The 26233-nt window shown below is 43.8% G+C and overlaps 2 protein-coding genes across 4 annotated transcripts in view; one reads left to right on the forward strand and one right to left on the reverse strand.

Moving 5' to 3' along the window:
* LOC311421246 (protein spinster homolog 3-like) overlaps positions 1–456 on the reverse strand; it is a 44141-nt gene extending 43685 nt beyond the window's left edge. For all 3 annotated transcript variants that reach the window (XR_014684765.1, XM_084492931.1, XM_084492933.1), the window contains exon 1: positions 357–456. The gene's annotated coding sequence lies outside the window, so the exon portion shown is untranslated. The remainder of the gene's footprint in view (positions 1–356) is intronic.
* UBE2G1 (ubiquitin conjugating enzyme E2 G1) lies at positions 406–25581 on the forward strand. The gene is given in 9 exon segments (XM_084492939.1): positions 406–517; positions 520–620; positions 623–694; positions 697–754; positions 14201–14303; positions 17142–17239; positions 18324–18502; positions 22167–22290; positions 24392–25581. Coding segments are annotated over 8 exon segments (795 nt in total). The 5' UTR covers positions 406–420; the 3' UTR covers positions 22254–22290; positions 24392–25581.
* Positions 25582–26233: the final 652 nt, after the last annotated feature.

Consider the following 26233-nt stretch of genomic DNA (forward strand, 5'->3'; position numbering starts at 1 on the left):
GGCAGCAGTGTGAGAAGGAAGCAGGGCTTTGAGCAGGGACAGAATGCTCCGATAGTTTTTATTACACACAGCCCCGAACCTGAGAATAGTCTCGTGCAGTGTGTTAACTGAGGAAAGCGCTGAGGAAACTGAGGAAAGCTCTCGGGGAGCTGCCGCTGCCCTCAGGAGGAGCCCCCCTGCCCTCAGCGAGGCAGCCAAGAAAGCGGCCGGAGAACACCTCTCAAAGCCCCACCAGACGCAAGTCCTCCTCAGCAGGCTCCCTTCTTACCTGCAGGCTAGGGCTTTAAAGAAGGGGAAGAAAAAAAGAAGGAAAAAAAAAAAAAAAAAAGAAAGAGAGTGAGATAGAGAAAAGTGACCTTCTCAAGATGGCGGCCGAAGCCAGGCTCGCCCCGCCTCCCCGCCCGCTTCTCCCCTCTCAAGATGGCGGCGCGGAAGGGCCGGCGGCGGCGTGGAGTGCGCCTGCGCGCCGCGGCCCGGAGTGCAGCGAAATTCCTGGCGGGCGGGGGGAGGAGGAGGAGGGCGGCTCGGAGCCACGGCCGCTCGCCCCTGGCAGGGACCCTGCGTGCTGTGGCGGCGGCCGGCGCCGAGCCAGACCCCCGGGGGGCGCCGTGCGGGCGGGCTGAGGGCCACTCGCCGCCTCCTCGGGCGCTCGCAGCACCGGGAGCCGCGCCGTCCCCGGGACTCCCTCCCCGGGCGGAGAGGGGGAGAATGACGGAGCTCCAGTCCGCCCTGTTACTGCGGAGGCAACTGGCAGGTACCGGCCCGGGGGGAGAGGCCGGCGGCTGGGGGGAGACCGGGCGGAGGCGAGAGGCGATCGGCCCCGGGAGGTGGTGGGGGGGGGGTGAGGAGGAGAGCGGCCGCTGAGGGAAGGGGCCTGCGCTTGGGGGGCGGGAGGGGGCGGGTGTGAGGGGGGAGAGCCCCCCTGAGCCCCCCCCAAATCCCCCTCCCGCCGCCCCCCTGCCCAGCCGGGAGCTGAGGGAACTAGGCCGAGGGGGGGAGGGGGAGCTGCCTGGCCGGGGGGAGGGGTGCGGAGTGGCCGGCAGGGCGGGGGGTGAGGGGGGTGTGGGGGTGTGAGCCTCCTCCGCTGTCCCCAGCCCCGGGGGGGTGGCTGAGGAGGGGGCACACAACGGCCCCGCTCGGTCCCCGACCCCCCTTTACCCCCCTCAGCCTGGCGGAGGAAGGGGACAAGGGGTGGGGGGTGGGGGGGGAGTGCGGGAGGGGGGTCTCGGTGGGGTTTGCCAGCTGCCGGAGCGCAGCGGGGAAGGGAGCGCTGGTGGTTGTGCTTGATCTATTTATTTATCTTCTTCCACCCCCCTCAGAAACACTACTTGGGGCCTTCGCACCTTCCGCGGGGACCTGAGGTGCCCCCGTCCTCCCTCCCTCACCCCCCGTGCCCCGCCGCCCGGGGAGGCGGGACGGGAGCTGGGGGGGGGGGGAAGGGGGGGGGGGCACACGGCGCTTCCCCCTTTGTTGGAGGCCCGGGGGGGGCCGCAGCGGGGCTGCCCCCGCTGTGCGTGTGGGGTTGGAGGCGCCGGCGGGGGGAGGAGCCGGCGGCCGGGAAGGGCCGGGAGCGGCCCCAGCCCCCTCCCTTTGTGGCCGGGCCGCGCCGCCGCCGAGGGGGGTTCGGGTGGACTCGGCCGGGTTCGGCTGGGCTCGGCCCGGCTCGGTTGGCCTCGGCCCGGCTCGGCTCGGCCCCGCTGCGCATGCGCGGCACGCACAATGCGGCTCCATGTGCCGCCCGCTGCCAGATTTAAAGAGAAACGCGGCCGGGAGCCCCCCCTCCCCCCCCCTCCACCACCACCACCTCAGCCCCTGAGGCGCCTCCGGGCGCCCCCCTCACGGCTCCGCCGTGCCCACGCTGCTGGGTGCACCCAAACACGGCCTAAATGTGCCCAGAGGGAGGGTTTGGGGTGACATGGGGGGGTCAGGGGAGGTTTGGGTGGGCATTTCGGATCCTGTGGTCCCCTACTGCCCTGTCAGCGGGAGGGAGGGGAGAGTTGTGTAAGCGGCTCCCTTCGGTGGTGCTCGGTGCTAATAAGGGTGAGAAAAAACTGAAGTATAGCCAGCCACTAGCACAGGAGTTCTTTAATCCCTTTAACATGACGTTCTTTTTCATAAAAACAAGCTTACCTTAATGTGTGCCCGTGTTCAGGAGTGTAGCCACGTACTTCTTGAGTGTCTCAGTGGCTCCCAAGCTGCTGGCATCGGGTGAGGTGTCCACGTGGTCAGATATGGCAGTAACAGGAGGTGTAAGTTCTGTAAGCACAGGACAATAACAGGAGGTGTACGTGCTGTAAGCACGGGACAATAACAATAGGTATATGATCTGTAAGTATGGGCCAGTTGGATGTGGAAGTGGGCTTGCACACTCTTAGGTAGACTGCCGTTAACCCCCAAACCATCCTTCTCGCTGCCTTCTGAAGGTTTTGTGTGTAATGGCAAAAGCTGGTAAGCTTTTCCAGTTGCCATCTTACTGATTCAGCTGTGCTGACTCAAGTAGTGTAGCTGTTTGTGTGGTGTGCAACCCTGTGTGGGGTTTTTGTGTTTGAAGTACTGTCAGTGCTGTTGGTATTCTTCTTAATGTACTTTCTTAAAAAAGAAACAAGTGTTAAAAGAGATTGTGGTGAGCGTTGAAGGAGAGCCTTGAATTCTTCTAGAGTCCTGTCTGGAAGAGTTACTGACCTGAGAATGAAAACTGTTTCTTCCTTATTTGATAACCTGAACTGAGCTGAAACTAGACTCTGACACTGCTTTTTCTGATGGCAGGCTACTTGAAGTCGCAATGCAGAGACTGAGCTTCATGATGTCTGATCTTCCTACCCTACTGCTGACTGTCTTCTTCCAAGTCTCAGCTGCTCCAATGTGTCTCTTTGTTTACACTCACACTGCTTGTTCTACCTCAAAACAAAAATCAACACTGTGGTATTCTTTCTTCTGGCGGGGCTGGTATTTCAGCCCTTCTGCTACATGCAGCTTTTGCATTATATCAAGTGTGGTGAGTCATTGGGTTGTACTTAGTGGTTGGGTTTTGGAGGACAGCGAACTGGCAGTGGAGGTGAGTTAATGTGATCTAAACTTGTTTTAATAGCTCTAGATCACTCGCTTATCAAGGCGGCTGTAGTCAAACCACAAGAGGTCTGAGGTTGGAGCTGTTAGACTTGGAGCAAGACATCAGGAGGTGGAGGAAGGGTGGACATGAAGCCCATGCAGTTGTGGAGCAGTTGAGGAATATGGAACTTATTTAATGGGTGGTGAGACCCTAGATAGTTATTCTCAATGTTAAGAGGTTAAAAAATAAAAAGTCTCCAACGGAGAAAGAAAGGTAAAACGGTAGTCCTCAGAACTGTTGTCTGTCCATATGCTTTGTCTTAAAAATAAATAAATAAATAAATGATGGGGAAATTAGGAATCTGTGACATAGCACTTCCATGAGTTGATTTAGTTCTTGAAGCCTCTGTTAAAATGAAGGTCAGCTGGTGAGCCCTTTTTTTGTCACTGAGACTTAAAGCCAAGGGTTTTATCAGAGCGCATTAGGGAAACGTGGCAATGTAGTCCCAAGATTTTCCAGTAAGTGTATAAAAACTGTTTGCTCCTCTAGAGCCTTGTAACTTGAGCAGGGACCTGGTACCCATGTACCATATGGACAACGTGCTTGTCCTTATAAGCAGCATGTTCTGGATGCTGACAACACTCTTAAGAAGGGATATTCAGCAACAGTCATGAAGTAGGAGTAAAGTTAGATGTGGGTTCTTTATACTAAGTAGTTTCAGTGTCTCTGTGAATGTAATAGCCACATTGCCAGGGAATTAGTATCTGCTTCAGTATCTGTGTGCTTGCCCACCATCTAGGCACAAGAACAGTTCAAATCAAGATAGCTGGAACTTCGGGCGCTTTTTAAAAAGTGCTCAAAGGAGCTGCTGAATCAGGATCTTTGACTACCAAAAGCAGGCAGTGTGCTGGCACTAAGAATGGAGCCCTAGAGGTTTTCCTGTGTGAATGTCTGTGAAGCTAAATGTCTTTTTCTTCTCAAATCAACTTAATTGTAAGCTCTAGCAGCTTCTGGAAATCTCTTAAACTTCAATAAACATGTTCTTGCAGATGTATGTTCAATCCTGATTTTTGGATCGCTAGTGCTGTGGAAGAGAAGCTGTGGCCTACCCATTCCTCTTATGGGTAAGGTGCAGGGGGAATTAAAAGCATGAAGCCCCTCTGAACTTTGGGGGGTGGGGTATGATGGACAGACAGACAGGCATGCAGGATCAGGTATGTAGATCAGTATAACACTGGATCAGCAGAGTTTATCCCCCTAGGAGGCAATGGGGTAAAATGTGTTCTCCCTACAGTCCAAACACATCAAGCTCTTTAAAAAGAGATGGAACAAAGAAGAGCAGCTTTACGCTCTCAGGTCTCCAGATCTGTTGAGCCCAAGGGTTTTGTAGACTGAGGCATTTCTCTAAATGTTCTTGTTCCATCTTTGTGCACAATTGTTGCTGACACAGAGTAGGCAGACTTGTCTAGTTCATCTGGCACGATTGTGTAGGGAGGATGCAGTTAAATCAGCGGTGTACAGTGGAACCAGAAGTGCGAGTAGTCTGACACAAACACGGCTTGTTGAAAAACAGGGGAATAACCTTGCCCTCATTGGCCAAAGTTCTGCTGTACTGTATATATATTCTCCAACTTAGGATACCAAAAATCATGCTAATAACTTGCTCAAACGTGAGAAACACAGCATTACTTCAGTTTCAAGTGTTTATAACTCATTTCAAAGCAAAAGCGTCTAGTTAAAAATTAACAACTTGGAAAACTATATTAAATACTTAACGTGGCAGTTCAACAGTTTTTTTACTGTTGTGGAAAAATCTTGTGGTATGACACTGGGCTAGCTGAATTTCTGGCAGTTACACAGGGTTTCCTTCAAAATATTTTAGTAGTAAATTCTGAGGGAATTACAGAATTGAGATTGTTTTACAGATCGAAGTTGAGATGGCGTATCTCTTGGCTGGCTGGTAGTACAAGAAGCCTTTGTTTACAGTTGAATACTGGCTACTTTCTGCCTTAGAGTAGGTTAGTCCATGAGATAATACCATCTGAGTGGTACTTACTCAAAGTAATAAGTTGATGCTAACCTTCATATTAGCTTCCTTGGAGAGGTCTGTTTCTGTGATAACTATTCATGATATCACAGAATATTACTTAAGTTTTACACCTGCAGGACCTTGGAATCTTAACTCTAGTTTCACTTAAATTCTGTAAGACTGCTGTGTTTAAAAAAAAAGTTTCATTTTTAGATGAGAATCAGTCTTCATTGCTGTCGTGCTTTTGGGGTGCTTAGATATAGCATGTGCATACTGATTATGTTAACACTCTCCTAGTGTAGGCCCCCCCTTCGTAGCAGATAATCCTGTTTTCTTGTAAGAAAGTGGCTGAAGCATTAAAGCTACCTCGCTGTCACTGGCTTTATAGATAACATCACTGCTAAAAGACGAGCATTGTTACAGTGACTACAGTCTGAACAGTGTGAGCAGCCTGAATTTCTGTTGCACCACAAGTAACACAATGGATGTGACTTGTGGCAAACTTTACTAGCCACACATGTTGTTTTTTCAGATGCTCCTGCTGCATGAATAAGCTGAACGGTGCTTTTTTTTGACTGCAGTCACAACAGCAAAAAATCCAGGGATGCTGGCAGTTTTAGAGAGTGAGGTCTAGCTAAACCTCAAAATGGAGGGGCTTGATGACTCAACCAGCTACTTGAGCAAATGAGATGAGCTACCAGCAACAACCTGCTTCAGCACGTTGCCCCTTGAAGGGCTGTCTGTGGTCACAGCCAGTTGGCTCTGGTTAGGTCAGTTTAGTAATAATCTTTTGGGGAAAGAACCAAGCTGACTGCAAACAGTTCTGTTCCCTTCTCTGCTCCCCCCAGGTGGGGCATTGTAATTTGCACCACACTGTGGACGTATCTGGATCTGACAGTCAAGTGACTTATTTCTGTTCTGTTAGGGGATACTGGAATGGGAGAGTACTACTGGAGATGCTGTAAAATAAGGAGTGGAAATAATACCTGTTGATAAAATACTTTAATTAGAATTCCTGACTTATCGATAAGATTTTTATTTGGAGATATTAAATCGTCCAAATCCTGCAAAAAATGTCTTGCCTTGTGTAACTGTTGATAATAATTCCAACTTCAGTGTCAATGAGTTGTCTGCTGTAGAAATGTAAACTGTAAAGATTGGTTGTCTTGCCATAGATTACTCTTTTTTTTGGTCTAAGAGAAATTGAATTGAGATGGACCAAGTAGAGTAAGTAGTCCTCAAATAAAATATGTTGTGACTATAATGGATTCTGCTTTGATTTTTCTGCATCTCATGCCACTTTTTTATGCAAGTCTTGGAACAGCACATGCACAGTCAACTAAGATAGGATTACTTGTGCCCTTTCATGGTTGGTACACAACTCTTTTCTGAAGTCCTGTTATTATAAGCAGTTTGAGAATGAGTGGACTTCGTAGATGAAACTTGCTTGCCTCATATAGGCATTCTGCTAAATTTTCTTCCCCTAGTGTGCTTACTGTAATCTCTGTTCTAATCCAGGTGTTTTTGTTTGCCACCTTCGAGGCGGGGGTTTTATGAAGGTCTTTAAGCATGTGAGGTATTCTGCAGAAGTAAGCTTTTAAGTATTGGTGCAGAGTGGGATGGAAGCATTTAAAAAAAAATAAAATGCAGCTGTTTCTTTTCAGCGTAAAGATTGGGTTCTGATGAAGCAGAACTTCTGAACTGGAAGGCTGCTGCTGTTCTGAAAGTATGAACTAACCAAATACTGAAACGTGTGTGAAGTCAGATGCCTGGAGAAGGAAGAGCAGGTGCTTTGGGTGAGGAAGGAGGGCATGTAGCTCTTGAAACTCTCACAGTCTCACTTTTGTCCCAGTGTCTGGGAACAGAATCTGGTAACGCTTCACGTTGCAGGTCTGTGCTATCACCATGCTGCACCTGCTTTGTGCTTCAGTTTTCAGGGGTGTGTGGCTATCTGTCACTAGACTGGTCTTGGCAAGATCTGTTGCGTACGGAATCTAGGAGGTCTGTGCTCTAGGCTACCTACCCTGCCAGTGTAAGTGTTTGTACTTAGTTCTCTTCTCCTTCCTGCTGTCAGGTCCAAGGCACATCAGCTGGAACAGAGATCAGATATCCAGACCCTGTAAGAACACTAAGTATAGCAATCTAAACGAAACAGGATTCTGTAAAAATAACTGCTGTTGTGGGGGTGAATGTTAGCAGCGCTTGTTCTGGTTTAGATCGATAGTAAAGGCTCTGATAGAAGCCCTTTGTTAAAGCTTTCCCATGCACTCCTCCCATATGTGATGCGTGTGAAGGGAAACCCATTTTCATGCAGTCATCACACCACCTAGTACATCAACCCGGCTGGCGTTTTCGTTGCCTTGCTCTTGGTACTGATCTAAAAGATGATGCTGTCGAGAGTCACTTAAAGGCATGTGTCTTAAACAATTCGGAATAGTAACGTAATTCAAATTCAGATGCAAACCTGTTATCCATATGAGTGAGAGAAGAAAACAAACTGGAAGCGTGTCCTTGGTTTGTACACCAGCTTACACATGTGATGAAGGTTTCTGAACTCTTCACGTGTCAGCATCTCCCTATGGCAGTGCTGTGCTGCAGCCTTTCTATTACACTCCATAGAATTGTGTTTTATTCCTGGATGTAAACCCGCATCCTAGAGCTCTTCACTCTGCTCAGCAGTGCTGTTCCATAACTGATGCATGTGAGGGTTGTTCAGAAGACACTTAGATGGATTTTTTTTGTATCTTTAGGCTGTCAGTAGTTTGTAAACAGCTGCTTAATAAAATTTTCTTACTATCCATGGCAAACTCGTCAACTATACGAACGAGTGAGATGTAGGATGACAGTTGCCTTGCAGAATTCTAGCAGTGTATGCGGTAGACATCTGAAGCTCTTGAGGCTCCTTTGTTTGCGAGAGAAATAAGCAATTGTGGAACATGATTCATCTGACCTGTTTCTGACATCTGCTTTGGGATGAGATAACTGGAGTCTTGAACTCCTTATCCTGATGAGGTCTCTAGTGAGTGCTGCTGAGGGAGCATCTCAAATGTGCGTGTACCCACCTCGTACTTCTGTGACTCTTCAGAGTGCACACTAAGGGCAGGATGAGGGTGGCACTTCAGTTATTACTGAGTACAGTGGGTGAATGTGGCCCCATGCTGTGACTGACTCTAGGCAAACCTGCTGAATGTGTTCTGGTGAAAAACCCGCTTCTTTTCAAGACTGACCCTGAGAATCAAGCTTCTTCCACTCCTGTTGACTCCCTGTTCTTCCCATCCTCCCTCCTGCCCAAAGCTCAGACCTTGCTCTTAGAGGCTTGTTCAACCTCGGTATTAACCCGGCTGAGGTAACTGCTGGGTTCTGGTGTGACTGGAATAGAAAAGCCTGCTTCAAGCAGTCTAGTCACAGGGGCTCTTGAGGAAATGGTTTGTTTTTCAATTTCTACCGAAATGAGTATTCATTGTAATTTGAACACTGGTTATACATTTACTGCTGAGAGTCTTTATTCCAGAAGCATGTTTCAAAGCCTTAAACAGTACTTGGAAATTCAGAGGTTTTGGTCAGCTGTGGCCCTGGCTAGGAAGTTTATTAGGGCTGAAAACAAACAAACAAACAACAAACAAACAAGAAACCTCCAACTCTGTCCTCCCTCCTTCCCAGACCTGCTTTGCTGCGCACATCCTTGGAAGGCTGTGCAGGTGTAGTTGAGGAGGCAGCAAGAGGAGCACAATTTGCAGCTGTGGAGCGTTGCGTTGGGCTGATGCCCTGAGCAGCTTGCATGTTGATGCTAAAAATGTACCCTCCCGACAAATTCTGTGATCCCAGGGGAGAGCTAGGGCTGTGTGATGCTGCCCTCCTCAACAGGGGATAGCACGTGGAGCGCTGCTAATCAGTTGCCAGGCTGAAGTTAAGAGCCAAATCTAGAGTTGCTGCTGAACTGGTTGATAGAGATCTCTCCTTAGGGCAGGTTTGTATTTACTGCTTCGGTCTTGATGCAAAATAAATTAAAATGTCCTTCTGAGAACAAAACTGTTCTGTCCTAACTGCTTGGTTTGTCACTGCTGGAGTGGCAGGCAGGAATGCTGTGCATCATGTGCTATGTTTTGACTGAACTTCTTGGATGAGCTCGTGGAGCAAGACCGAACATGATGAAAGCAGATAATATGGAGAGCTCTGGGAGCAGGTCTGTATGAGGAGATCGTGTTACTTCAGCAGTATCCAGCACTCATCTTCTAGATTCAAAGCCTTGCAGCTGCGTACGTAGGCAGAAGGAAGAGTCTTGGAAATCCTACCTGACCTCGGTTCATGGAAATCACAGTGTGGGGTATGGAGGAGAGGAGCCTGGAAGGAGGGGGTTCAGGATCACCAGCTGTTTTTAGAAGCTCCTGGACTCGCAGAAGGCACCCAAGAAAAACCAAGCCTAATCTGTAGCAAATGTATGTCTCTGGTACAGCCCATACCTGCCTGAGCAGGGACTGGCTGCGGGTCAGGGCGATGGCTTCTCCAGCAGCCTCAGCTGGGACTTGGGCTGTCCTCATTTTGTTCCTGCTTTGGACTCAGTCCCCTGGCAGCACAAACCTCAACCACTGTGCAGCTCGCTGAAGAGGCTGCTGTTTAAAAATACTGTAGAAGCTTGTACTTCTGCAAGCTTTGTTCGGTGGTGTAACTTAACCTCGGCGGTGTTGGTGTGCAGCGGTTGGCAGCCGGAGCGTCAGGCTGAAACGCTGAGATGCCGCACATAGCTGCTGCCTGCAGCCACGGGGCTCTTTCTGCTTAGTCACTTCTGTTGACGCTGTTGCTTTTGGATTTCTAAAAGTCTCCTGGTTTCAATAAATGCAGTTTTAGCGTGTGGAAATATCAGTAGCTTGGTGTAAACTGAACACACGCTGGCAGCACGGGGTAAGGTATGGCATCGGCTCCAGCTTAGGGCGATGGGATCTGGTTCGGAGCTAAACCACTGCAGGAGCACCGGGGTGCTGGCAGGCGGTGTGGGAAGCCAGGCGCTGGGCATTAAAGCCTCTTCTGGACTTAAACAACTCTGTCATGGGCCTGCCGGCGTCTCCCAAAACAGGTATTGATTCAGGACTGGGACTCAAGGAACCGACAGCCTGATTTATGAGCAGCCACGGGATTCTTCTCCCTGCGCGTTGCTGCCTGGCAGCTGCCCAGGCTGGTGTGTGCTGGCTGTCAGCTGCGGCTCGAGCTGCTGAGGACTCTACCTGAGGGTGCTTCTAGAGGGAATGTAAGAAATTTTCCACTGGGAAGGAAAGTTTCTGTTACATTAAACTATTAGAAATGCAGGTCATTTTGGACTAAATACTAAACAGTAGTGTACAGTGCATAGCAGCAAGTAACCTGCACTGGAATTTGAGCATGGGTGTGATGGGGATGTGTTAGTGCACATGGATTTATACTGAAAAAATGCAAGATGTCTCCAGTTAAATAAAGGTATTGCAGAGAAATATTGTGTCCAAAAAATAACCTGGAGGGACGCAGTTCTCTGTAGGTGTCTGGCTTCTCGGCTTTTCCAGGACTTAGAGCCCAGCCCTGCTCTCCAGCGGGGCTCTGCAGAGGACCTGCACCAAGCGCTGCTTCCCTCTGCCTGGCAGGAGGAGGGAAGCGAATCCTTTGCTCGCCGTCCACGGGTTTGTCTGGGAAAGCTCCCTCCCGTTCAGTCCACAAGCAGTTAAGTGCCGGGGGTGGTGGGAAGTGACAGACGGAACAGGTGTCTGCTCCGGGAGCAGTGTCAGTGTCACCGCTCCGCCTGGCAGCAGCCTGCCGCAGCCTGGAGTCTCTGCTCCTCACATCCTTGTGTGAGCTGTGCTGAGGGTACGTGGATTGGGGAAAAGATTTTGCTGCTTTGTGAGCCTCAGCTCATGGGGAGAGAGGTGTTCCTACCTCTTCTGATACGCAGCGGTGGCTCTGTCCAGGAAAAATAATTAAACAAGGCTTCGGTGTTCACAAGCTTTAATGAGTAGCAGCTTGTAACTGTCCACAGTAAAACAACCAGGGACGATGATTTTCACATCCCAGTGCAGAACTTGGCTGAGCTTTCCTTTTTTTGTCTTCTCACTAGCCGTTGGTGGATGTTCTGTTTAGCATAAAATTAGCTTTTCCATGCAGACTGCCTAACTTGCCTGTGGTGATACCAAGTGCCTCTAGTGGAGAAGGTGCTTGAGCTTATGGCCATTGTTCTCCCTCACGTTAAAGCGTTTGTGCAGTAACTATTTACACCATGCTTTGCTATTGCTACAGAGAAAAGAGAACAGGATTATTTCTTGCAAGCAGAGACTGATGCCATCTCCAGTAAAAGAAGTAACAGCACAATTTGCTTTATAGGTGACATCCCCTAAGCAGATTTTCCTAATCACTGCCACTGAGGGTATTTGTCAATGGCTGTCCCTCTCATACAGCTTACAGGTTCCTGCGTTACAACAGTTGGTATCCAGCAATCTTACTCCTTCTCACAAGATCTCTTGCAATACAGTGCTGCAAGGTCTTCAGTATGAGTCAGAATGCAAGAGCTGGCTTTCATTGGGAACAAGTATGTGAAAAATGCTTCAAAGGAGCTAAGGATTAAAAAAGCTGTTATCTGGAGGCTGAGACAGATATAAAAAGAAATGGAAGTAGCACAAATCAAGAAAGAAGAGAAGATGTAGCTGCTGGACTTTAAAATAGTGTGGCATGCTGAATACTTCAGCATTCAGAAGCATCCTTAATTTTCCACTTTTAACTTTTTGTTCAGCGTTATCACTGACAAGTGATAACTGGCAACCAGTAAGGAAGCTAAATGGAAACAGCTCAACGTTAGCAGTTTACACAGGAAAGTTGCCATAAACTGATTTCTCTCTCTGGAGATGTAGAAATGAGGGAACTTGTTTTGGAGGCTTGCTTTCAAATTTGAAAGTCTTAGGATGCAATACTGAAACCTAACATTTGCACTTTCTGTTGGCTCCTGTAGTTATGCTGGATGATTTTCCTACATCACACTACCCATACCCTAGTGGGCAACTTCAGCATCCTGAACAGAGGTGTCAGGACAAATCCTTTCTTTTTGCACAAACAATAGACAACTTCTAATAAAACCCCATGAGCAAAAGCAGATCACGTTCAAATATTAATGTCATAGATCATTTAATATCTGGTGCTGAAGGCATGTCTGTAGCAGGGAGGTGGTAAGGGACTGGTGAAGCACAGGATTTCTGGGGAGGGGTGGGCTTGCTCTTGCAGCATCTGCTTCTGGCTCCACGTGACAGGCTTATTCGTTCTGTCCCTTTAACCTAAAATTGGATGTGATTGTTATTCAAGCTTATGCAGTTGTTTCAACTGAGATCTTGGAGGGTGAGAACCGGCCTGCTTAGCAGAGGTGTGGTTGTGCTATAGGTTTGGGTTTTTGAAACTTGCATCTCAATTAGGCAGCCTGTGGTATTACCTTTGTTTTAGGCATTGTTTAATGAAAATATGATGTGGTTCAACACCTCAGTCTGTTCTGTGCTGTAACTCAGAGCGAATGTTTGACTTCATCTGTTGACTGAACCACTGCTGTGTAGGTTCTAAGAAAAGCCCTTCCAACATACTGCCAAGAAATGAAACATTTCTTGGGATTTTAGCACTGACTCATCTGTGTGGATAAACTTGACTCTGAGTTACCAGTGGCTGAGTGAAGTCAATATTCCTGCTATCCACCTCCTCAGGATCTTGATCCTTCATATGAGCTGAGAGCTCTTAGTGTTTGGACTTACTTATCTGTATAGAGCTTGAATTGATTATTGTGTCTTTTTTTAATGGTTCTTTGAATAGTTTAATTCTTAATTGGAGCAAACATTGACTGCAACCTTATGGACAACTGGGTTTGGATGTAATGGTAGCCTCCTTTCCATAAAGGTACAAAGCTCTCACTTGAGGTTCTTCTCTGTGTACCTGAGGGCTTTACAGGGTGCCCTAAACTCCAGTCTGATACCTAGAAACCAACACAAAATACAGCTGTTGCTATAGATTTGACATAGAAGGAATGTACTGGGGGGGAAACAGTGACCTGTAACTAGTGGGGGCTGTGTGATGCCTGGCAGGATTTAATGCCTGCAGTAGCAGCTGTAAAACAAAACAACCCCTGATGCTATATGGAAGACAGACCAGTTGAATGAGTAATTTCTTCTCCCCCTGCCCTATTCTAAATACCAAAGATCCATCCATCACGAGTTTGCACTGTCGGAAATGCTGTATCAAGATCTTAAATTTGGCACCACTTGGGATTTAAATTGGTGTCTGACCTGCAGCAATCAGCTGAGACGTTCTTTTCCCTACCCCAACTTCCCTCTTTAGGCAGTACTCATTTAAGGTGTTTCTTCCTAGATCTTGTGCTTTTACTGGAGCAGGCTGAGCACAGTTGGTAGAGTTTGTATCCAGGCCTGACTTCTGCATAGCTATTTCCAGATAACTTCCGATCTGGCTGTAACTATACGAAGTGGCTTACAAACTTAGAATCCTGTTGTGCTTGTCACTAGTGGATAAAACTGTGAAACAAAGAAACAAAAAACATAACAAGCTCAACTTCTAGGCTCACTTCTAATAGTTCAGAATTCAGTAAATTATTATCTCCAAAATGCACTGGGCACATATCTCAAATCTTTTCAGAATCTGAAAAGAATCATTAAAGGGATGTAGGATGTTAGTTTTAAATAAAGAATATGTGTGACTCTTTTCTTCTGTTAACATTTTTCTAGACCTAAAAATACACTTGAGTTTAATCTGGCTCCTCAGGGTTCTTGTGAAATAGTGTGGCTCTTTAACTAGTAGCAAATGTGTGGATTTCTTCATTTGCATGCACACCTGGTGGCAGATAGTTTAGGAGAACATGTCTGAAGGTGCTGAGTACAGCTTGGTCATCCTGCTCCTGATGCACTCAGCTGGTGGTGTGCGTCAGGCTGGGTCTCCACTCTGGCAGCACGCAGCTGTACGTGGCAGGGAGTTGAGGATACTCATCCAGATCATAAATCCGTCAGTAGACACCAGGTCGCTGAAAGTCATGGGGTTTTTTTGGTCACCTATAGAGGCATGAGCAAAACCAGCGAATACATACAATAGGCACCTAAAGTCACTCTTAAATTCTTTTTCCTACACAGAGCTCAACAAAAATCCAGTGGAAGGCTTTTCAGCGGGCTTAATAGATGACAATGATCTTTATCGATGGGAAGTCCTTATTATTGGTCCTCCAGATACACTATAGTAAGTACTGCTACTTATATAGAAACTTAAGTAGAACTCTTATTTGCTAGTTCTAGCTTGGTCTAAGTAGAGATGACCTACATCTTCCTAAGTTAGGTAATGCTGTTCAGTTGCTAGTAAAGTATTGTAAATAGCTGAATTTGCTGTGAAGTTCTAAACCTCTTTGCTCCCCTGGGAAGCTGCAGCACTGATCCTATTGTGCACTTGTATGGAAAAGAGAGAGGATAGGTTATGCTTAGGGGCAGCTTGGTTTCTACACATTGCAGTAAGGCAGGTGTAATCTGCTTGCTGTCACTGCTGTGAGGCTCTAGCTTAGCTGATAGCACAACTTCAAACCATTCCAACTTCGTGATGGCCACTGTAGGAAAATATTTGAGAAGGATGCAGTTGGGAAACTGCAGCAGGCCACAGAACAAGCCTCAAGTCCTCGCAGTTTGAGATGGGTCAACCCGTACAGCGATCACTGTTTGCTGAAGGAGAATTTCCCAATGTGACCTAGAGTACTTTAACGCTGATCAGATTTGTGTTGTAGGCAAACTTTGCATGGTAGGCTTCAAAAAGCTTGAATCTTTATCCTTGCTCTGAAGGGCAAGATTCTTTAATGGACACTTGCACAAAAATGTGTGCACTTCACACTGTAACTTCTTTGCTGGACTTGAGTTTGCTGCATTTGTCCAGCTATCTATTTATCTATCTATATATATATGTATCTGAAGCACTCTGGCACATGTAGTGTGGTAGCTCTTTAGAAAACAAACAACAAAAAAACCAAACCTCTGACTAATTGAGAGAATAACTTTTTTTCTCAGAGGTTGCATATGATCATTTATTCTAGCTCCTGGGAAAAGATTTTATGCCCTGAAAAGGTCAGCTTAAAGTGTAGCTCTCGAAGATGAACTCTGTTCTTCTTTATTAAGCTGTTCCAGTGGTAAATTACTGATACAGAAAGCCTTTTAGTGGCATTTACTCGAGGTCAATTTTAGTTCCAACATCAAATCATTGTATACCTTTGTCTGCAGGCTTCTGAGTAAGTAGTTAAGCACAACAATCAAATTGCTTTGGCTTCTCAAGCTCGCTACATTGTGATTCTCAAGTCTTGCATGAGAGGAATTCTCCAACTTGTGTTGACCTCTTTTTGAACAGTGTTGTAGTGGCTACGTTATATTCTCATGGCCACTTTATAAATACTGTCAGTAAAGACATATTGCTTTTAATTGACCTTTTCCTTATATGTTTAAAATTGCAGTAGCATTTTTTCCCCACTTTAGTAAGGTGCTGAGCTCATTTTGAGGTTTGTTAGATAGCAAGCTCTCTTCTGCTCCAGTCCTTAGTCACTTTTTTTTTGTTGTTGTTGTAAACTCAAGAAAAGTAGACTTTAGATTTAGTGCATGATGCTACTGATAGAGGCTCCTTTATAAGAAATATTGCTAAAAATGGTACTGGTCTCTCTTGATTGACAACTCAATTGGATATACATTACAGACCAGGTACAACTTTATTTATATGTTGTTGATGAAGGGCAACCAGGTACAGCCTGGTTTACAGCCTGGATTTATTATCTGCTCCTTTAAGAAGGGAAGGACGAACTCCTTTCATTGTGAAATGTAGAATTTAATTGGTTTGGGGCTGTCAACAAATGTAATTTAACTTCCCTTTATCTTGCCTAGTATGGATGTTAAAATATCTGGTGTTTCTGGAATTCTTACCCTTCCTAGGAAGAGTAATAATTTTTTGTAATTTGCATTCCTGAAACTTGTTAAAAATGAGTGTTGTGGGTTCAGATCCCCTCAGCTGTGCTCTTTTAAGAGCCAAGTCATTTAGATATAGTGTTGTTTCTTGAGACCTGCTAGAATTATGCATGTTCTTTTATTGTTGGTGGTTAAAACTTATTTTCTCAGTAGCCTGTGAGCTCTGGATGCAGGCTTCTACTCCATTATGAATAGAGAAAACCAGATGCACACAACAGCTCTTTCTTACTCCAATTCTCATGGGAGTGGCTGTTGACGAGTAGCTTTGTCATACTGCATATCTCATGCCACCTTCTTTGGAGGTTATGTTCTAGTTTTGTAACCTCTGCCTCTGCAACTTCAAACTTCATAACAAACGTCAGTTACAAGAAATGATTATATTTGCTGAGTATTCCATCTGTAAGACTTCCTTTGAATACAGGATTCACTTTTCTCAGAAAGGAGTATTTCTGGGTATTGAAACCTAGCTACTTAAACTGTTATTTCAGTTAAATGTGGACCTGACTTTATGCAACTCCCACATAAAAACTGGATGTCTCATTTATTGTTCTCCAGTTTAGTGGGTAAATGTAATGTTGAAGACTTCGCTGTTATGCCTGAGTCCATTTAGATGAGTATTGAAAAGGTATTACTGGTAGACACGAACTATAAAGCTTTCTGTAACTTTTCACTGAGGCTGATACTGGGAGATTAAGACAGAGGCGTTTAAAGGAAGAATATAAACAGATACCTGTGGGGCTGTACTTGAGAGTTATTGGCAATATTTTTTGTTGTTAACAAATGTGCTGGGAGGAAAAATGTGAGTTGTAATTCTAGGTAGTGAATTCCCTGTCATTTTTTTCCCTATGGAACATCATTCTAGCTCTTAAAAAAAAAAAAAAAAAAAAATGTTGGGGAACTGGCAGTATCTTGTGAAAGGATCTTCTCAGTCTAGAAACTCCTTGCATTGCCTATGTGAATGTTGGTACTGTTAATTAACAACATGCTAAGCTGCATGAGGGGTAAATGTAGAGCTTTTGGTGCATCAGTAAGTTCCAGCCATCAGCTTAAATTTACAAGAAACTCTACTAAGATATTTTTGATTCCCCAGTGAAGGTGGTGTTTTCAAGGCTCATCTTACTTTTCCAAAAGACTATCCACTGAGGCCACCAAAAATGAAGTTCATCACAGAAATCTGGCATCCGAATGGTAAGCAATGTCAAAGTTCCAGCTTTTTGTAATTAAGAATGAAAATATGAGCAAGACAAATGAATACAATTTTGTTTGTGTTAGAAGTATTAAAATATTTACATCTTTCTTATGTGAAGACAGCAATAACTAAACATGGCAGAGTTTTTAATAGTGCTGCTCTGAAAGACTGCTCCTAGAGTATCTTTCAATAGCTTATTGGATTCTAGATAACTTTTATGATTTTTTTTTACATGTATATACTTAAGTGCAAAGCTCTGGTCTGAGGAGAGTGTTAACTTCTATACCTGCCTTCTGTTATACCTTCAAGTGCTTCATGTTTACTGTATTACCAATTTGACAGTTCAGTGTAGAAGGCCCAAGGTTGTCCTCCTTCAGTGAAGCGTGAAAGGAAATAACTGCATCTCTTAGTCCCTCCAAAGATGGCTCTTCCTAAGGTTTCTTTTATTTCTACTCTGCTGGACATAGATGGGAAGGTGAAATAAACTGGAAGAGGGTTTTTACTGGGAAGTAGGAATGTTTTTTAGGTTTTTAAGTCACTGGTGGAGATGTAGATGTTGAAAGCTGGGAGGAGACCAGCACAGTGCTCCTGTCATAAGGGAATGTGAGTATGTTGGTGCTGTGTCAGTTTCAGCTCTGGAAATGTCAGAGTACTTGCCAGTGGTTTGTGATTCTAGCAACTTAAGTGATATTCCAATACACAGCAGTAGTATGCAGCTGATGCTTATGCCGTGGAAGAAGTCATCCTCTGATTTGTTAAACTTTAACAGGAAAGAAAAAAAAGACCTGCAGTGGAAGCCTAGTTAAATTAGTTTTGAGAGTTGTTAGCCTGGTGTTAAAAAATAATTTCTTCCCACCCATGTATTGCCTCCTCCCCCAAAAGTCTAGGCATAGTAAGACTTCAACCAAGCCTTGTTTCTTAGAGATTGAGCGCTGTAACATATAATTACTTTCCTTTTTATAAACTTTATTTCACCAACATGTTTTTAGACTAGCTGGAGTGAAGGTTAACGGTTCCATAAGTATCCTGAAGAAATGCCAGCTTGTTGTTCATTACTGAAGTATGCCTTGTTCTATTTTGTAGTTGACAAGAATGGTGATGTCTGCATTTCAATTCTTCATGAGCCTGGAGAAGACAAATATGGCTATGAAAAACCTGAGGAACGCTGGCTTCCTATTCACACAGTGGAAACTATAATGATTAGTGTAATTTCTATGCTGGCAGATCCCAATGGCGATTCTCCTGCTAATGTTGATGCAGCGGTAAGATTATTTTTTTTTTCTTAGCCTGCAAATTGTCTTTAGTGTAGAAACAAACTTGAGATAGTGTTTTGCTTCTACTTTGACAAACAGTACAATAATTTTTCAGGTGAACTTTGTACAGCATGGACTAAGGCTACCTTTTTGTTGCGAAAAGCACTCATTGTGAAATAGAATTTCCAGCTAGCCCTGGTAAATGTCTTAGAGAATGCAAGGGAGAGATGCTGTCAAGCTTCATAGGCAGTGGTTTGATTTCCCCTATGCAGTAATGCAGTTACTTGTAGTAAATAACTTGAGCACAGATGTATTTGAATAAGCCTTGGCTGCTTTGGAAGCTGGCTATAAAATCCTGTCTGGTTATATATGTGTTACAAGTGCTGTTAAGTTTAGCTGTGGAAATAGACATATTCTAGAACCTGTTTTTGTTTGTAATACATTACTTGTGTAAACTAGCAACATTTTGTCTTAATGAATCTATTAATGGCTTAAGTAACTCACTTTGAAGGGAAGGAGAAAATTCAGTGGGAGTACCTTAGTATAATTTTGTTGTGATTTTTTTTTTGTATTCACCTCTTTAAAACAGTGTTACCTGAACATGGAGTAAAGCTGTAGGTTTGTCTGTGCAGGTCTGCTAGAGAAAGTACTTGAAGGCCTCACTGAGCATCCAGCCTTTAAGTCTGGTCTTCTCCCAGATTTGAATGCCTGAGCAAGGGAGAAGGGCACAATTTATAGTCAGAGGCTGGGGTGAATCTGCAGTGAGGATCCTGTCAGAAGTGTTTGATGCAGGAGTTGCGTGCAGCAAGCACAATGTTTCTGGAGCATGGCCTGTGCTGCGTGGGTGTATAAACATGGCTATCGGATCTCTAGAAGAGCCGCTTTTATAGCAGAACAGCAATCAGACTAATAACTGTGGTGGGGAGGGGAAAATGCTCAGTTCTGGGGGAAGTGGGAGAACAGACTTCTGGCCCCATTCATCTGAGAGATGGTAACATACTTACTTTCCTTTGAATTACTCTTGAATTGCAGTACAAAAATGACTAATGCATGCAATGTGGTTGCAAAAGAGAAGTTCCAGGTTTAACTGGAAGAGTAAGGAAAGGGAGATAACAATTGGAAGACGCAAAGTTTTCTAGAAGCATGTTAACTTCCTCCATCAAGTTAGCTTTTCCTTCCTAAGGTGGGCAGGAGTTTAGTTTCTAGAAGCCTTTCATCTGCTATGCTGTTAGCATTTCCAGAGGTGGTTGAGCTTTGCTGAAAAATCTTGTGAACAGTCTTATGTAAAACAAACTTAATGGGGTAAGGAAAAACAAAGCCACCAGAAACTGTAGTGAAGAATTTCCACATTTAATATTCTTTTGTGTTGGACCTCCCCTTCTCACAACACTCGTGGAAACAAATACCCAGGACACGCGGATGTTTTCTGCTGGCATACCTGAGAGCACTGGAAGGAGCGAGTTATTAATGAAATGCTAAAAGTACCATTAGAATTCCTCAGCTTACAAACTGCTGTGTGTTGAATGTAGGTGACCTAAGGCTGGAGAAAGCTTGTGCTTCTACCTATACTTATCACCAACTGGCATCATAAGTTTTGTTTTTAAGTCTTTCTATACTATAACCCACTCTATCAGCTGCCTCAGGAGCAACTTTGTATGTGAGAGCTATCTTTTTTTTTAATTTGTCTCATTTGTTTACTGGCTGGTAAGTTGGTCCAACCTAAGGGTAAAGATTGAAAATGCCTTAAGGAAACAACTTTTTTACCCTAGCCTGAAAGAACAGAACCCATCTCAGACTGACAACAGTACCAAGGAATGACTGATATAACTTTGGATGCTAGTAACTCTTTTTCTGACTGTAAGATGTTAAGTAACTTTTAAATTTAGTGTGCTGCTTCAGCAGCTTAGCATCTCTTGCTGGACTGCAGATTGCATCCCCTCCATGTTAACCAGAACATCCTCATCAGGGTAGCAAAGACTTGATGGCTCACGTCCTCTTTTCCAATCTGTTTATCAAGGAGTCTTCTAGTTTACTGCAGCAACAGCATTTGGCAGTTACTAAAAGTTATTTTGCTCTCCTTAACTTCTCATCTTCAGTGAATCTAGAAAATGAGGTGTTTACAGGCAGGTCATGGCAGTAAAGAGCAGGGGAAATAGCCGCTTCCTGGAAAACTGAAAAATGTGGGTTGGAATACTCTCTTGGGGTGGGGAAAGTGAGGGACGGGAACCTGAGTACATGCTGTGAGAAGCAGATGGAACTAGTTTGTAACCTGAAATGAGAGTTCTGGAGAGCGTTGTCAAATTGGGAACTTAACTTAATACTGAACACTTGCCTCATAGAACTACAAATAAAGGGTAGGAAAACAAAATACCAAGAGCCTGAAGCTGGGAAAGCACAAATTCAAAGCTTTTCTTGGCCTTAAGAACTCTTGTGTAAGCTGTCCTGTGTCCCCATCCAAGGAACCACATGCTTCAGGATTAATTACTGAAAATGGAGAACAAACTAATTAGTGGCCTTGTTTCTGCTTTCTTTGGAAAGATAAAACACGCTGGCCTTTCCAAGATGTTAACTGGTTAGGTGAGCGTGGAGGTGGTTCATGTTGGGATGTACCAGTTATCCCAGTTTTCTCTTGCATGTGCCTTCACCCCATGCAGGGGGTGGAAAGGTGTTGCCTGCCAGGTTACCTCAGAAGGAAGAAAGTGTGATTTGTTTTTTTTTTTCTCCAGCCCCATAAGAATGTTGATTATTTATTTAAAAAAAAAAAAAAACCACTTCTGAAGAACCCTGTATTTCATAAAATACTTCCTGTCACTTCCTTGCTGAACTGTAAGGCAGCACACAAGATGTCAACCTGGGTGTCACTGTGTGCTAACTCCATGCTTTCAACTGAGTGCTTGGTGAAGCTGACACAAAATAGCTTCGAGTGACTGCACTTCTTCCTGTGAGGTTTTAGTGATGCTATGGTTTGCACATCTCTGCGTTCAGACTTATCTCTTGCCTATCTTCACGTTCATCTTTGTTCTTAATCTGTGTAGTTCTGAAATCAAGTACATGTCCCAGGGACCATCTCCGTAGGTATGCTGAGTATTCTGTTAAGGTCTTCCTCGTGGAGATGATACTGTGCAGCTGCAGCCAACTAGGAGTTTTTTCTTTCTAAGGATACTGTTGTGCCTCTTCTGAATACTGTGACTTCTGTACTTCTATCCTGGAGTGTACTAGCTAGATGTAGAGAGTTGGACTGTCCTAAAAATTGCGGAACTACCGGCTCTACAGTAGCTGTATGCCTTTGTTCATCACTGCAGTTCAAGCCAGTTCCTACAACCTGTAACAATAGCTTGTGGTCTGCAGTCTGCTTCTGCTTGTCAGGCTGAAATAAATGGATTTCAGCCCAGACATTTCAAAATGCTGGTAGCTACTAGGTTAGTCTTGGGGAATGCCTAAAGGCCAAGGGGGGGGGGGGGAGACTAAATCTTCACTGTCTTGTGAGCAACTTGCATGAAAACCCAGAGCAAGTGTTCAAGCCCTGAATGTTATTTAGTGAATAGCTCAATGATTGTAAGCAAACTTAGGTGTTGACTAGATGGTAAATGTCTGAAAACAAACACCAAGATTCTTCCTAGAGCTTGTATATGGTTATAGCACTGACATCTGAAAGCTGTCTATTCAATTACAGAAAGAATGGAGAGAAGACAGAAATGGAGAATTTAAAAGAAAAGTTGCCCGCTGTGTAAGAAAAAGCCAAGAAACTGCTTTTGAGTGACACTTATTCAGCAGCTAGTAGCTTCACTTTTTTCAGGGTAAGTATCCTTTTGAAGAAGAGTTAGTTTACCTGAGTTGAGGATTTTCTAAGTGTTGCTGAGTTCAGTTTTTTCTCAGAAAGGAAAAAAATCTTCTCAGCTGCTTGGTCTTAGTGGAGTTCTTTGGCTGTGTGCAGCCAAATGACTTCATAGTTAAAGCACTGCTTAAACTTTCTAGTGCAGTAACAGCCCTTCTGCCTAGATTGGGGAACTTCTGAATAGGATAAATACAAGAGTACTAGAGAAGTTGCGATTCCCTTTAGCAGTATTCATCTTGCTTCCCTAATAGGACTTAGGGATTACTAGTGTTGTACTAGAAAGGAATACTCATTCCTTCATGTTTGTTATTGTGAAGAACATTTTTTTTTTTTAAATATTAAAAACATCCTGTATTGCTACCTTAAGTTTATATGCATGTATGTGGCACTTCTCTTGCAGATATTGGTGGTGTGTCGCTTGTTTTAACTACGCTTTCATTGCCATTGTTAGGAACTATTCAGATAAGATTGTTTCAGGTATCTATGGGGCTTTTTTTTTTTTTTTTTTTTTTTAACAAAGTCTGCTAGTATATCAGAAATAATTAAGTTGAGATATTAGCCATAGATTATATAAAGAAAAGTGGTATTCTCTTCAGCAGCCCCAGAATGACTTTTTCACTGGGGAAGCTTTAGGAATAGCTTCAGAAAAAGATTCTGCTTGAAAACTGAACTAGCGTATCTGAGAACCTGTTTAACTTTTCATGTCAGAGTAGCTGATGTGGTATTTACACTCTTTCACCCTGATAAAATGAATTCCTGATTCCAGATGCTTACTGTAATTTGAACAATCCCATATTCGATGTTTTTTTTTTTTTTTTTAAACAATAAATACTCATAGAAAATGCTGTATTAAAATGTGGCCTTTAAATACATGGCCTTTGGTTACTTTAACCATGGTACGCCAGAAAATTCAACCAGCTAATTTTCCACTCTTGCTTTTTCAAAGCAAAACAGAACTTCATGTTGAAGCTGCCCTTTCTTAATGGTTGGCTTGGCAAGTAAACTATTCTAACCCATTTTGCTGGGAAAGCCCAAAAACATGTAACACTAAAGTGTCCATACAAAGCTGGGGTTGGGGGGGAATACGGTACTGTGTGTCGTGCGGAAGGGTTGTGCTGTCTGGACAACTAGAAAATCTTGTCAGATGTTCCCACTGCTCACGGTTTTTCTTCACCAAAGTTGCATAGGAAATATTTGCTTGCTTTACACTCTTGGTAGTACTGTTTCTGGGAGGAGTCAGGGTGTGTATGTGCTCTGTGACAAAGTAGTACTGCAGCATCCTGTGAAGAAATGCTTTGATTGAACTGAACTCTCTCCAGAATAGAGAAAGCATGAGAAGTTCATAATTCTGTCAAAAGACTAGGCAAAGGAATTGAATGGCTTATACAACTGCCCTGAACCACAGTGTAATAGTTTGTAATGTAACTGGCAGTTCTTCCTTAAGGAATAAGTGAGCAATACTCCAGAATATCCTGAATTAACCTTAACTCTGTTGCCATGTTAAACTTGGCTATAGTGAAACAATGCTTATGACAAATACTAAGAAATCAGTCGTAGTACTTTTTTGGAAGGCAAAAGTTTTTTCTAAATCCTGGTGACTCCTAAGTAAGCTGTGGATGATGAATTGGATGAGAAGGGGCTTTGTAGCTGGCTTCAAACACTGCTTGCTGCTTAATGAAGCACTGCTGTGCCACTTTGTACTGTACTTCGCTGTCAAAGCAGCATCCATCCTTCACAGTAAGTGGTGCACGGAAGCTTCGATGAAAAACCTACAGGTGTTTAGTTTTGTGTGAATAATCAAACCCTTACACACTATGAACTTCACAAGCAACGCAAGTGACAGGAGCCTGAAAGTCTGATAGTTGGGCTGAGTCGCACAGTATGCTGAACCTAACTCGAGTCTTTCTCAGGTGATGCTTTTGGATGTATGCATCTTCTGTATAGAGGTAGGTAGACTTCTTGAATAAGTAATAAGTATCTTCCTTGAGTTTGAAACACTGAAGTTTTAAAACTAAGTAAGGATCGTGAGTGCTTTTATTCTAATAATTGTGATTTCTTTGTAGGTCTCCAATTGAGAAACATGGCACTGTTTTTTTCCTGCACTCTACCCACCTATTGCTGGACTTCTGTTGTTACAAGTTGGCAAACACTGGCTGGAACTGGGCTGCAATAAAACATGCCAGTTATCAATGCTGACAAGAGCCTAACAAGTGCCAACACAAGATGATTACGCATTTTGAAATCTAATGAACTGCTTTAACCTTCAGGAAGAATTGTAAAGATGTGTACATAGCACAACATGATCCGGATAATATATATACTGTTCATGTACATCCACAAATACACATTGTACCAAATAATGCTGTCTGTAGTTAGGAATAGAATCGTGTAAATTCTAAAGATTTTAGCAGGTTTTTCTTTCCCTATTCATTGTTTCCTATCAGTTTAAAAAAATCGAAACTACAAACAACAACTTGTGAAGCATGTCAGACTAAAACCAATTAGGATTAAAGTCTTTTTTCCACTTTAATTTTCCTTTGACCCACTGAGGCTTAATTAAAATCTCTTGCTTATTGAAGTTTAGTATCTCTTTTGTTTTTTGGAAATGTGCTCCCTTTTATTCCCTCATCAGAACATAAAATTTTCCTAATTAAACCTGAAGGGATTTGCTATCAATTACTTGTGTCTTCTTTTATGATGACCTTTGTAGTCTCAAAGGTGCTCTTTTTTCCTTCAACCCTCTTTTTTTTAATAAGAAACCCAATTGCACATGCTTCTTGAATTGGGTATAGCAATAAACTGGCCATGGAGCACCCTTGAGCAGCCTGCTGGATTTTTCCCTTTCCAGGGACTTGAGTGTTTTCATTTGGAAGTTGAATTGACTAAGTTAGTCCAAGATGGGATGAGCTGCTTTTTTTTATGGGTGACTTTTTTTTTTTTTTTTGCCTTTTTGCATTGCCTGTTTGTGGGGTGGGGTGTGTGAGGGAGACTTGTTTTATCTCAAGGTTGAATTCAAGCATGCGCATCTGTAGGCTTTCAAATGACTAACTTCTGGGTTTGGTATCAAAAATAGTTTTCTCCTTATCCCTTTTCTCTCTTCTGTGGCCCTTCATATTCTTTGCCTTCTACTTCAGAGTTTCCTCACCTAATGTACAAAGAAAATTGCGATGTATATTTTCATGTAATTTGATTTTTGGAATTCTGTCACCTTCTGTAGTGAGTTCTTCCAAAATATAATTTTTTCCAATAATAATGTGTCAAACTGGCTGTCTTCAGTATCTAAATAGGAAGGGGGAGCTGCAGTTAGAGTGCAGATTACCTGAACATCTTCAGCAACCTGACATAAGCAAACTTTTATTTAACGTGACATACTGTTTTTAATCTTGAAATTAAAAACAAACAAAACTTTTCCAGTTGGAACCATCCTTGTCCCTCCAGTGAGCAAATATTAATCTCAGAGTATCTGATACTGGAGTTTCTCAAGCATGCCTGAAACACATTTCTACCAAAGAAACTTGACAGAAGATTTTGCAACTACCTGACTGTTCTCTGCTCTGTCACAGGTTTGTTTTATCACAGCTTTTAACAGCAGAGTAACTTACTAATAAATAAAGAGTTCAGTGTTAAGAATTATCTTGTAAGAAGCGTTCAATACTAATTTGCTAGCTGTGGCTGGATTTCATTTCAGGTTGCACTGTGCATATACTAAAAGGCATAGCTGCAGGTTTCTTGTGGGGAGGGTTGAGGTGGGAGAAAGGAGATGGTTAACAGTGGCAAGGTAGGGTATGGGACAAAAAAAGCCATTGAAGTATAATAATTAAGACTTAGAAGTGGAGACGCTACTTCCTCCTACAGGTATTTTAGATAAACAGATGTTTAATGTTCATATTTACGTATTTGCTAAC

The sequence above is a fragment of the Aythya ferina genome, assembly GCF_964211825.1.
Source record: "Aythya ferina genome assembly, chromosome: 19".
Classification (NCBI taxonomy): Eukaryota; Metazoa; Chordata; class Aves; order Anseriformes; family Anatidae; genus Aythya; species Aythya ferina.